This window comes from Taurulus bubalis, assembly GCF_910589615.1.
Source record: "Taurulus bubalis genome assembly, chromosome: 20".
Classification (NCBI taxonomy): domain Eukaryota; kingdom Metazoa; phylum Chordata; class Actinopteri; order Perciformes; family Cottidae; genus Taurulus; species Taurulus bubalis.
In genome coordinates this window covers 6,957,089-6,969,734 of record NC_136608.1, presented here as the reverse complement: position 1 = coordinate 6,969,734, position 12,646 = coordinate 6,957,089, and the positions used below count along the sequence as shown (strand labels likewise).

General features: G+C 47.1%; 1 protein-coding gene across 1 annotated transcript; it reads left to right on the top strand.

The window, feature by feature from the left end:
* Positions 1 to 660: 660 nt before the first annotated feature.
* brd1a (bromodomain containing 1a) lies at positions 661 to 12,100 on the top strand (the record flags this gene model as incomplete). Its single annotated transcript, XM_079236253.1, has 13 exons — positions 661 to 679; positions 1,881 to 3,291; positions 3,775 to 3,931; positions 4,238 to 4,369; positions 4,461 to 4,589; positions 5,730 to 6,042; positions 6,127 to 6,483; positions 8,070 to 8,702; positions 9,048 to 9,186; positions 9,753 to 9,886; positions 10,490 to 10,599; positions 11,012 to 11,166; positions 11,824 to 12,100. 13 exons carry the CDS (start codon positions 661 to 663, stop codon positions 12,005 to 12,007), a joined length of 3,873 nt encoding a protein of 1,290 aa, XP_079092379.1. The 3' UTR covers positions 12,008 to 12,100.
* Between the last annotated feature and the right edge of the window lie 546 nt (positions 12,101 to 12,646).

Below are 12,646 nucleotides of genomic sequence, written 5' to 3'. Positions count from 1 at the left end.
CACTGATATAAAAAAAAAAATCTTCCCTTTTTAGTTTAGGACGAACCTTGGAATTAATCCCAAATAAAGTTTAGCTAAAAACTAAAATATATTTAAAAAACATATAAGGTAGCCTGTTGTTAAAGTAACTTACTAGGAAATCATTACTTTTGAATTACTATTATTGCCACCGTGCGTTGCATTCAGGGTCACTCTGAAACAGCAGGTCGGAGTTCAATCTGGAGCAAACTAAATTACTTTATCACCGCAATACTATCGTAGTACTATATTATAGTATTACTATAGTATTACTATAGTAGTAAAGCTGCCTTTTGAGCGTTTGGGGCCAACTGGTCCCCAGGGTGCGGGGTGAGGTTCCTGTTGTTGTGGCTTGTGTCCTGACTGTGTAACTTAGAGGAGATACACTGCATAAATAGCCCAGAGCATGACAGTGAGAACAAGACACGACGTTTGAAACTCACACCCTTTAGTCCTGGGAGATCCAAATAAATCAAATAAAAACACACACAGGTCTCCGCTTTTACTACTCGCGCTTTGTTCGGAGCTTTTTTGTCTGCAAATAAGGGTCGACACAAACAAAACAAAAACAAAACAAAAAGGAAACTCATTGATCGTGTGACAGATGGGCTTTTGTGTGAAATCCACGACTCCTCCACCAACATGACCTCCAGCGTCACACGTAGAGTTGTGCGTGCGGGTGGGAGTTGTCTGCTGAAACGCATTGTTGTGTTGGGGGATGAGCCGCTGGAGCTGCGCGAGCTGTTCGCTCCAGGTCGGCTGTGGCTAGCGAGCGACTCCAGCCTCTGAGTGGTCCACAAAGCCAACCAGTCGCATGCTCCGTTTAGATTTCAACATCTAAACCCCCGGGCTCCAAGAAGGCCCCGTTCGTCTTGTTTTAGTCCCTGAAAAGACACCAGCATCGCCCGTTGGATGAGAACACTGTGTACGGAATTAGAGCCACTTAGCAGGCCGTGTCGCCATTGCTTTGTACGGCTGCTGGCTGGCTACCGTCTTCCTCAGCTAGCAAAGCTGTTCGTCAACCCGAGGTATGTTCCTTTTTTTCTATTCTTTTTATTGGTCTAATGCGGTTTTTTTCTGTACTTTGAATGGGCACCACGAAAAGACAGTCAGTGCATATCTCAACAATGATTAGCATAATAGCTCTGTTTTTGTTTGACGCCATTTGCTCCGTTTTTTTTTTGTTTTGTTGCGGCGGAGGTAACTAGGTGGTGGCTAGCGGCGGTTGCTAGCTAGCTAGCTAGCTAGCTGGCTCGCTAATGTTATTGTTAGCAACTTGGCCAGAATGGAGTCGCTATTTGAGAGGGCATTTCGCCTCTGCGCCCAAATGAGCCAGCGCAAAGTCCTGCGGGGTCGTGTTGAAAGTGCCCCGTGTGGCCGCCTCCCACCGCCTTTAAATGCCCCTGCTCATTGACAAAACTGTAACGTCCAGCTGGCCACTAACGTTACATGTCAGTCCGCCAACATAGTTGCTGTAGTTTGTAACGTCAACGGAGTGTTGCTCCCTCTCGCTGCTCTCTTTGTCAGCTGGTTGACTTGAACGTTATTAAGCATAATGCTTTCAAATCACAGTTTGAAATGTATTATCATAACAATCCTGATGGTTATTTCTTGCAATCTTATGTATACCATTATATTATTTTGCAGGTTTACACAATATTTTGATTGCTGATGAAACAATACATGCATTGTCAATTATACTGCTGTCAGAATGTGTTGTACTGTGCAAAGTGTGAGTCTATGTTGCATTAAAGAAAGTGTGCGACACTGTATCAGTGAGTTATCATGGTCTTTATTTCTCCTGACCAACTCCTCGATTAGAAAGAAATTAAATGAATTATCCCCATCCTGTGTCTCCGCAGCAACACGGAGCGCCAAGATGAAGAAGAAAGCTCGGCAGCACCGGGTCGCGGTGCCGCAGAGGCCCCCGTCTCCCATCAAGCTGTCGCCCAACAAGCAGATGCTGACCTACGCCCAGGCGCAGCGCATGGTGGAGTTCGATGTCGATGGCCGCCTCCATCGGATCAGCATATACGACCAGATGGACGTGATCTCGGATGACGACCCCATGGCGCAGGAGATGATGGAGTGCACCAGCAATAAGGAGAATGCTGAGAAACCGCAGCAGGTCCTCCTGAGGTCAGTCAGACTAAAAAAGAACCAGGAGAAGAGAAACGCTGCCCTGGGCATCACTGTTCAGGGAGAGGGAGGCGGACATCCTGCCGCCAGTAATGCCGCGCCAAAGCTTCAAGAGCCCAAATTTCGTACAGTGGAATATAATCTCCCAGCAGTTCCGAAGCGATCCGCTGCCTTTTACAAATACACGGAGAAGACGGAAGAAGAGCTGGACGAGGACACGGAGTACGACATGGATGAGGAGGATTATGCCTGGCTGGATTTGGTGAACGAGAAGCGGAGAAGCGAAGGGGTCAGTCAGGTCTCTCACAACGTGTTCGAGTTCTTGGTCGACCGCTTCGAGAAAGAGCTGCACTTGGAGAGCCTGGACAAAAGCAGCGAAAAGCAAGCTCCCATCGACGAGGACGCCGTCTGCTGCATCTGCATGGACGGAGAGTGTCACAACAGCAACGCCATCCTGTTTTGCGACATGTGCAACGTGGCCGTGCACCAGGAGTGTTACGGTGTGCCCTACATTCCCGAGGGCCAGTGGCTCTGCAGACACTGCCTCCAGTTGCCCACGCAGCCCGCCGACTGCATCCTTTGTCCCAACAAGGGCGGAGCGGTGAAGAAGACGGACGACGAGCGCTGGGGCCACGTGGTGTGCGCCCTATGGGTCCCCGAGGTCGGCTTCTCCAACACCACCTTCATCGAGCCCATCGACGGCGTCAGCCACATTCCTCCCGCCCGCTGGAAGCTCACCTGCTACCTCTGCAAGGAGAAAGGTATCGGCGCGTGCATCCAGTGCCACAAAGCCAACTGTTACACCGCCTTCCATGTCAGCTGTGCCCAGAAGGCGGGCCTCTTCATGAAGATGGAGCCGATCAAAGATGTGACGGACGCCGGAGAGCCCACGTTCTCCGTGAAAAAGACGGCCTACTGTGGGGCTCACACGCCTAACGGGTGTGTGAGGAGGCCTCTCACCATCTACGATGATGCCAAGCCCAGAAATGGACTATGTAAGAAAGTGGAAAGACGGAGAGGCGTTGGTAAAGGACAGTCCAAAGGAAAGAAGAAGAAGAAGAGTAAGAAGCCCGAGCCGGAACCTGAAAGTGAAGCTGCAACCATCGCTACTGTGCCTACGTTTCCTGCTCACAGGTATGCTGGAGTTGTAGTAATTGTGTCTCCGCCTACGGGCCTCCTTCCACGGTCAAAATTAAAATTGAATGTTGGGTCAGTTTTGGTGGCATAATAATCCTTACATTTACTTTTGAGTCATTGCCGCGACTGTGAGTGGTTTTACAGGGAGGGCTTCTCTGTCTTCCTCAAGGACGCTGACGGAGCATACGCTTGTTGATGTACAAACATTGGCGGTTGCAGGTGTGGAGCATGTGACACTGGTGAATGTTTTCCTTCACAAACAGAAGCTTCAGGGGCTAGGGGGGAGGTCTGCTCGCATGGTCTGTTTCGAGTGCCATTAAAATGCAGTTTGAGGCTGGTAGTGTCAATATTACTCATTAACCACAACCACTGTACCCTCAGTCTAAAAATATACTTTCATATTCGAGCAAGCGGCCCGTGGCTCTTCAGGTGTGCTACTCGTTTGCTACCTTCTAATACCCGTCTCCCTGGCTCCCCCAGGTTACAAACCATTCTGAACCAGGTGTCGGTTCAGAAGAAGAAAGCGTTTGTGGAGCTGGTCCTGAATTACTGGACGTTAAAGAGGCAATCCAGGAATGGGCTTCCTCTCATCAGACGCCTTCAGACCAGCATGCAGTCTCAGAAGAATACGCAACCGGTTTGTTCATCTGTCAGTCAACCACAGAAGGCTTTCAGTCTTCATTTTGCCTTTCACAAACGTACCTGTAGCTTTTAGAAGTTGAAAAATGTTGTTGTTGTTGTTTTACCTCCAGCCAGTCATTTGAACACATGCTGTGAATCCTTCTACATGTGAATGTTTCTCCTCGTATGCTAAATGTGGATCTGTGTACCAGAAATAAATAGATGCCCCCAGTGTAAGGGGGAGAAAAATAGAACATGCTTGTGAATCCTTGTCGTCTCGTGCTTTTAATGTATGCACTTCTTGTTTCAATGTGTTCTCCAGCGGCAGTGTGAGGAGGAGAGCAGGGCCCTGAAGGACCAGTTGAAGGAATGGCACCGTCTCCGACACGACCTGGAGAGAGCCCGGCTTCTGCTGGAGCTAATCCGCAAGAGGGAGAAGCTCAAGAGGGAGGAGGTAGGAGCGGAGCAGCTTACGGGCAGCCTTCTGACTCATCCGGTGGTCAGATCTGATCTCCTAACGGTTTCTCCTCCGTGCTGTGTTGCAGATCAGACTGCAGGAGACCCTCCTAGAGATACAGTTGAGTCCCTTCAGTATTTTGCTCAGAGCCGTGTTGGACCAGCTCCAGACAAAAGACCAAGCCAAGATCTTCACTCAGCCGGTGGATCTCACTGAGGTGAACTTCAGCAGATGCATGAACACAAGTTCTGTTGTTGAGTTTGTTCACACATAATACATTACTTTGTTGTTGTTTTTTGCTCATTTGGATGCCACAGATTTCCCATAACCATGTACCGATGAAAGAATAGGAGTGTACAATATGTTGTGTGACAATTTTTATTATTTTTCTGAAGGGATGATTTAGTTTTCTTGCTGCTCTGTGGATGTATTTCATATCACTCTGTTGCTGCTATTTGATTTATTGTTTGCAACAGTGGAACATTGTAGTGTTGTATCAGTGAACACAGATAGTGCTGCAAAGAAGCTGATTCTGGCTCTACAGTTTTTTTTGTCAGTGCATTGTGTTGGCTAATCAGACATGTCGGGTAAAGCATCTCTCAGTACTTTTATGTACTTTGTTTGTCGCTTGGAAAGTAACGACAATCATAATGAAGTTTTTAAGAGATGTAGGGTCTAGAGTGCAAGGACTAACATGACCATCCAGAGACTTCCTGTGTGGCATGCTGGCTCATATTACAACAGGATGAAACCCCACCAACGGAAAAAACACTGCGTCTGTTTTACCTGTTTTTCTGCCTTATTGCCAGATAACTGCTTCAGAGATGTTGTCACTTTATTTTTTTTGCTTTCCCAAAGCAAATAATCATGGCGTTTGCTTTTTCCCATGAATTGCCACATGGGTTAAAAGTTGCGCTTGAGTGCACCATAAAGACGACAGACAGCAGACAATTGTGTAGAGCAACGTGACTTCCTGTTAAGTGGAATGAGTAACTTGAGAGTAAGGCCCACTGGCAGATGGTCACGCCCTAAAACGGTGAATGGTTGAGGGTAGGTCACGCCTGGCTAGCTCAGTCGGTAGAGCATGAGACTCTTAATCTCAGGGTCGTGGGTTCGAGCCCCACGTTGGGCGCAACTTTTTGACTTTCGTGTCAATTTGAAACCGAATGGTATTGATGTTGTTTTCTTTTTTTTAGACGGGGTTGTCATGTTGTGAAAGATAATATGCCTCAACGTTATCTAATTTGAACGGCTTTAGACATGTATTACATATTTGACATTCAATGATACCTGCTTCATTTTTGGTGTAACGCTCAAATTAATTATGAAAAGTATCATCATCTGCTGTTTCCTGTAGGTGCCTGACTACCTCGACCACATCAAGCACCCGATGGACTTCTTCACCATGCGGCAGCGCATCGACACGCAGACCTACAACAACTTCGAAGAGTTCGAGAATGACTTCAACCTCATTGTTGATAATTGCATGAAATACAACTCAAAGGACACTTATTTCTTCCGGGCTGCCGTCCGCCTCCGAGACCAGGGCGGGTCCCTGCTCAGGAAGGCCCGGCGAGACGTGGAGAAAATCGGCTTCGACACGGAGAGCGGCGTGCATCTGGCCGAAGCGCCGGAAATCAAAGCACCCACGTGCTTTTCGTGGGATGACGGTAAGGGGCGAGTGTGTTTTTTGCGTCGTTACAATTAGAAATATTCACAGAACGTGTTGAGCAAAACCATGTTTGTGTCATCAGTGGACCGCCTGCTAGCGCCAGCCAATCGGGAGCACCTGTCTCTGGACAAGCAGCTGCAGCAGCTACTGGAGAAGTTTGACCTGACCTGCTCCATGAAGTCCAGCCCGTCCCGCAGCAAGCGCCTCAAGCTGCTCAAGAAGACCATCAACGACGTGCGCAACGAAATGAGCCTGAAGAGAGTCCTACCCTCCGGCCACCATCACCACCACCACCATCATCATCACCACCACCACCACCACCACCATTCGACTCCCTCCACATCAGCATCGTCTTCGTCAGCGCCCTCCCACCCAGAGCTGAGTAAAGAACCGAAAGAAGAGAGATCGAAGCACAATGGGCATTTTCCAGATGACGAGGGTATGTGTTGTTTTGTGTTTAGCTTCTTGTTTGATGCTGTGCTTTGTGATTTTAAAGACAATGACATGTCCTTAATCTCCTGATGCTCAGGTCAGAGGTCAGAGGTTAGCCCCCCCCCCAACCCAAAACATAGCCTTACAGAGCCATGTCACATGCCTTTTCCCAACCCCTGTGTGTCTGAAACATGGGTAGTATCGCCATCTTTGCTGCTTTCAGTAATGCATCACAGGCCTGCTTCCAGTCCTCTGAATTTCCTTCCTCATCTCAGATTCTTTTAAGTGGTTTGGAGAAAAGAAGACGGCAATTAAGTCTGATTATCAGGCTCCTATAACGCATCATCGTTACGAACCCTGCACTGTTTGTGTTGAGGTGAGCATCTGTCCGCTGTTTCAGGGAAATTTGCTAAAAACGCTACAGATGTTCCTGGTGTTTGGGAAAGCAGGTTGTGAACATGAACCTTTATTCCCCAACATTAGAATCAAGAAAGCTAAAAAAACAAACATCTTAATTATATAGTAAACTGATGAAACCTTTTAATTTGTATTGGATAATTAGTGGTAATGTTGTTTCCTAATGTGCAATAAGATTTTTCAGTGACTTCGGCACACTGAATATTTGTTGCACCATTACATTATGTCCTTTTGACAGAGGATTGGTCATAATTCACTGCCAGTGGACTCTGCAGGTTTTGTGTCCAAATGGAAGAACAACTCCTCCTCGGTCATTCACGCAGTTTAAAAAAAAAAAAAAAACGGATTGTTCAACCCCAAATAGTTCCGAAGGCTTACTGACACAAAAGCGATCCCCGAATGGGAGCGCACCTAAAACCTCAGAACCAACATTTTACTCATCATCTCAAGACGAAGGAATGCGTGAACAAGGTCACATCACGGTGTAGAATCGTCACTGCAGTGGTGCTGAAAGTTTAAACTCACAGCACACTTGCTGAGTCACATTAACTCTGGTTAATATTGCTAGTGGGGGGGAAAGAAAGGGGAAAAAGTCATTTTGCTCTCATTTTTTATTCATAAAAGGGCCTCTGTGTTATGCTAAATAGTGCCTTGTTTTACTTTTATGATAAACATAAAAGCCATATGATAATATGCAATGTCAGCATATCTCCAGACACAAGGACAAAGTGTAGGTGTTGCAGCGCTTTACTGTCGGTAATAGTCTTACACCACAGGTCATATTTGTTTGTCTTTGTCATGGCTGGAATTTTGTTGTATTGTTTATGGTTTTTACTTTTGTATGAATAGCTTTTTTTTGTGCCAAAAAATGTCATTGTGCTATTCTGCTTTACCACAATAAAACACATTATTTTCTATTTCTATGGCACCATGAGGAAATAGTAATGAGGATGAAAGAGAAAGGGAGAAAAGTACATTAACATGAATAATAAAACGGAAAACAAAGTGATGCGCCGCACCGAAGGAAACAAATTGTGGAGCCATAGCGGCCCGTGTGCCGTCACATGAATAATATGTGTTGTGCTTAATGTCCGCAGTTTGAATGATTAATGTCGGATGTGAAGTCAAAATGACGACAATAAGCAGTTTGTCTGTGTGCTTTCCCCCTCCTCACAGGAGACCAGTCTCTTCCTCCTAAGCTGGAGCCTTCGGACTCCATCCCCCCGCTCGTCCACTCGGACACGGACCACGGGCCCCCCACCCTCAAACATATCGACGCCGCCCCCGACCGCGAGGACAAGCGTCCGGGCAAGTTCGCCCGGTGCGACGGGGAGATGCCGGAGCTGCTCTCCTCCGCTCCTCGCCTCAACGGCCACTCGAACTCGCTGTTGGACGGGGACGTGAGCGTGGTGGCCACGTCGACCCTCGCGGCGCCCACGGGCACGGTTAACCGCCGGACGGCCGTGCTCTTCCGCAAGTCGAAGACCGCCAGCCCCCACAAGCCCCCGAGGAAAGGGGACGAGGGAGGCGGCGGGGGAGTCGACCGAAAAGAGGCCGAGGAGGTGGTGGTGGTGGAGGAGGAAGCTGAAGACGGCGCGCAGCTGGGCTCCAAATCCTTCCTGTCGGTGGTCATACCCAGGCTGGAGACGCTGCTCCACAGCAAGAAGAGGAAGCACAGCGGCAGCGAGGAGGAGGAGGAGGAGGGGAAGGGAGAGGGAGAGCACGAGGAGGAAGAAGAAGAAGAAGAGGAGGAGGAAGAGGAGGAGGAGGAGGAGGAGGGAGAGTCCCCTGTGAAACAGCTTGACACTGGTAAGAACAAATGTAAACAGATTCATGCATTTTTCTTTGAGCTGCCAAATGGCAGAATATGAATGGCATTTCTTCTACGCTCTGATTAAATTAGCACAGCCGTGTTTAACTGTGCCGCCAAACCCATGAAATTGACAGTTGAAACGTCGCAATTAGCCGTTACACGACAAACAAGTCATCACAGTCAAAACAGACACTCGACTGCTGTTTACGTACGTTTTATTTAATTTAATTAGAGGCCGACTGAACAAACTGCAGCCGATGCAGACACATTCACATTTTAATATCTGGGATGGTGTTTAAATTTGTTTTTAATCTTCTGCGTCCTGTTGTGTCGCGTCCCAGGCTTATCGAGCGGTTTTCTGGAGGTGGAAGAGGAGGAGCTCGTGGACTCCAGTCGAGCCTGTCGGCCCGTGGAGCCGCGGAGACGCTGTGCCTCCGAGTCCTCCCTCTCCTCGTGTAGCAGTCTGCCCGGAAGCACCAGGTAACCCAGCACCGACAGGACCTGTCTGGTCTGGTGCTTTGATTTTGATTTGACTCAAGAGCAGGGTATTTTAATTAAACACAGTGTGGTTAGAAGTCTAACAGAGTTATAGTTTATAGAGGAGTTTATTCTTTTTTTTAAAGCAGTCCATATCATACTGGGAAAACCGCCAACTGGTTTTAGTCAAGATACAAAAAATACAATCCTGAAAACCACAGCACTGAAGAAAATAACAAAAGGATGGTGGAAAAATCCCCACCCAGATTCAATAAAATAGAAAAGTATGACTCACAAAGATGGGAAATTATGATTGCGTCATCAAAATGTATCAGAAATATAGTCAGCAGACTGTCTCCCTTTTTCAAAGGAACATCTGACCACTTACCTCATCCTATTTCCTTTGTCGTGATTCATTTATTTGGAAGTAGCTAAGCTGCAAATATGAACATGGTGTTGAAAAGTGTATTTATATTTAAATAAATAAAAAGCAGGTCCTTTAAGCTTTCAGTCTGTTCTGCTCTAAAGTTGACTCCGGTGTGTATCTGTTCTTTTTCTCCGTTTTGTAGCACCGTTCTCAGTCTTCCAAAATGTGGGAAAGGAAAACCCGCCTTGGTCCGGAGAAACACTGTGGACGATAAGAGCGAGTTAATCGCCTGCATCGAAACCGGGAATTTTGCTAAAGCTGCTCGAATCGCTGCCGGTAAGCGGGTCGAATGAAATCTGCATGCATGTGTGTCTTAAAATGATGGACACAAACAACCCAATTTATGCTCCATTTTTTTAATGAATGGTCTGGCATGTGGCCAGGAAGCAATACATTAAAGGGAGTCGTTGTGTCGATTCCCAGATCACAGCAGGGGCTGTAAAATATATTTTCCCTGTTGAACTGTAGACCTGGCTCTTTGCTATTTGTTCCTAAAAGTTAAACTTGATAGAACTTGCAACCACCTGCTATTCACACACATAAAAAAAGCAGGGTTGGAAATGACAAGCAGCTAGCAGCCAACGTCTTGTGGCTCTTGGCTCTGCCCGGTGAGCTCTGCCTGCCACCATGGCGCGTAACCAGCCAGCAGCTGGAGCCTCTTCCCTCGTCTAAAAATCCACATTTGGCCAATAAAAGGCCAAAAGTGGCCGATGCATTTTAATTTCCGTCGTTCACCGGGGCTCTTAAAGGGGGGGAAAGTCAATTTCCCACCCTGATTGGGCGCCGTGTGCTCCTGCACTCGCAGCTCGGCTTTTTGGAAATGTGCTTCTGTGTTTAAACCCACACGTGACTTGTTTGGTGTTGTCCCCGCTTCCATAGAGGTTGGCAACAGCAATATTTGGATGCCCGCTAGTGCTGCAACAGTTGCATTGGAACCCCTAAAGCTAGTTTGGGCCAAATGTAGTGGATACCCTTCCTACCCTGCCTTGGTGAGTGTTTGTTGGAGAGAACGCATGACAGTCACTGACTGACTTTTTGTTACTCATCTCATTGGAACATAATGATGACACTCTTGTCCCACAGGAGGAAGCAATAGTTTCACTACAGCTGTTCTTTTAGGGGTCCAGTCTGGGGCTGGGGAGGAAGGGAGAAATGCCCTGTCTTTCCTCTAGGTGGCAGCATTTCACTGTTAATCAGTTCATGTGACCTCAGAGTGAAAGGACAAACGAGGAAGAGAATTGCCACAAGCTGGAAGTGTGTGTGCATGTGTGTGTATGTGTACATCTTTATTACATGTTTGAGTGATTCCGTAGGTGTGTGTATGTTTGCCATGCCGCTGCATTCACGAGCATCAATCTGTGTGTAACGGCCGCCCCCTCTCGCCTCTCCCGCTGTGTGTAGATCGTCGACCCGCACATGCCGCGCGTGGGCTGCCAGCACAACGGGGTCTCCATCCCCATGCCCCCCATGGACGTGCTCCGCATCGGGGAGCAGATGCAGTACAAAGCCGAAGAGAAACTCTACCTCGTCCTCTTCTTCGACAACAAGCGCAGCTGGTGAGTGTCTTCAACGGGGACGATGGCGCTGTAGCCACTGTGTCATAAAGGGGTATCAAAAAAGTTAAAGTTATAATTTAACACACTAATAATTCATAGTGTTTGTTAAATCATTGAAACAGAGTATGAAAAGAGCTTTTTGTTTTGTCCTTTTGTACCATCAATCAGCTGATTAAATGCTAGCTGATTTATTGCTAAAGTAGTTGTTTTTTTTGTCTTGGCGCACACATCATTTATCTTAAAAAAAACATTTTCCATCCCAAACACCACCTCACACTCAAATGTAACAGTTTTAGCAGCAATAGTAGGAATTTAGACTGTTGCTACTTTTGTATTCTTGGGTTGAACACCAAGAACTGAGGCGCTGTTTACTGTGAGTTTTATAATATTAATGTAAATTTAACTTTTGGGTTTTGGACTGAGGTTCCAACTAAACAAGCATTTTAAAGACGACATCTTTGGCTTTCAGAACATGCGTGACGGCACTCAGGCTGGTTGTCATTGTTCTCTCACCTCAAATGAAACAAATATAAGAATAGACAATACTTAACTGTAGCTTTTTGTTCAAATCAAACTTAGTGCATTGCAAGAAATCCCAGACATTTTCCTGGGACATGACACTTCTTTAATCACAAAAAAATAACTCTCCGCCTCCAGGCAGTGGCTTCCTAGATCCAAGATGGTTCCTCTGGGAATGGACAAGACCATCGACAAAATCAAAATGATGGAGGGACGCACGTCCAGCATTCGCAAGGCCGTCCAGATCGCCTACAGCCGAGCCATGAACCACCTGAGCATCGTGCAGGACGAGCCAGTCAGCGACCTCAGCGACGTGGACTGATGACTCTCTCTCTCCCCTCTCTCTCTCACACACACACACACACACCTTTACCTCTCCTGTACCAAATACCCTCCTCTCCTCTAACTCTCTCCGTTTCTGCAAGGAGACTCAAATGTTTACTGGACACCCGCCGGAATAGGTGGTGTCTCTTCCTCCCCCATTCCTCCTCACACCCACTCTTACCATGTGCCGATGGGATACGGCTGCTGCTGAAATGAATGTGTCTATCTTATCCTCTCCTCCTCCACCTTCCGGGCTCGTAACTGTGCTCAGAGACCGCTCTTTTATGTCCCCACCCTCCATCACTTCTTCCCCGCCTCCACCAATCACAACTGTCATTTCAAGGCAAAACCCCCCCGTCAGTGATTGATTCCGTACATCTTGGCAGCCTTACCAACCTCGCCTGTGGTGTCAGGATTTTGTAGTAAGACAAGAACTTCACACTGACCGTTAACATTTTTTTGACTGTGACTGATCAGGCAGCCAATCCTCATTTGTCTTTACGAGTTATTAAAGAAAAAAAAGAAGCATCTAGTAGCCGGTAAATGAGCTACATGAAAGGTTTTTCAGTTGTAGCCTTTAAATTACCTTACGTCAAGGTCACAAATCCATACTGGTCATCTCCATTTCCAAATACCT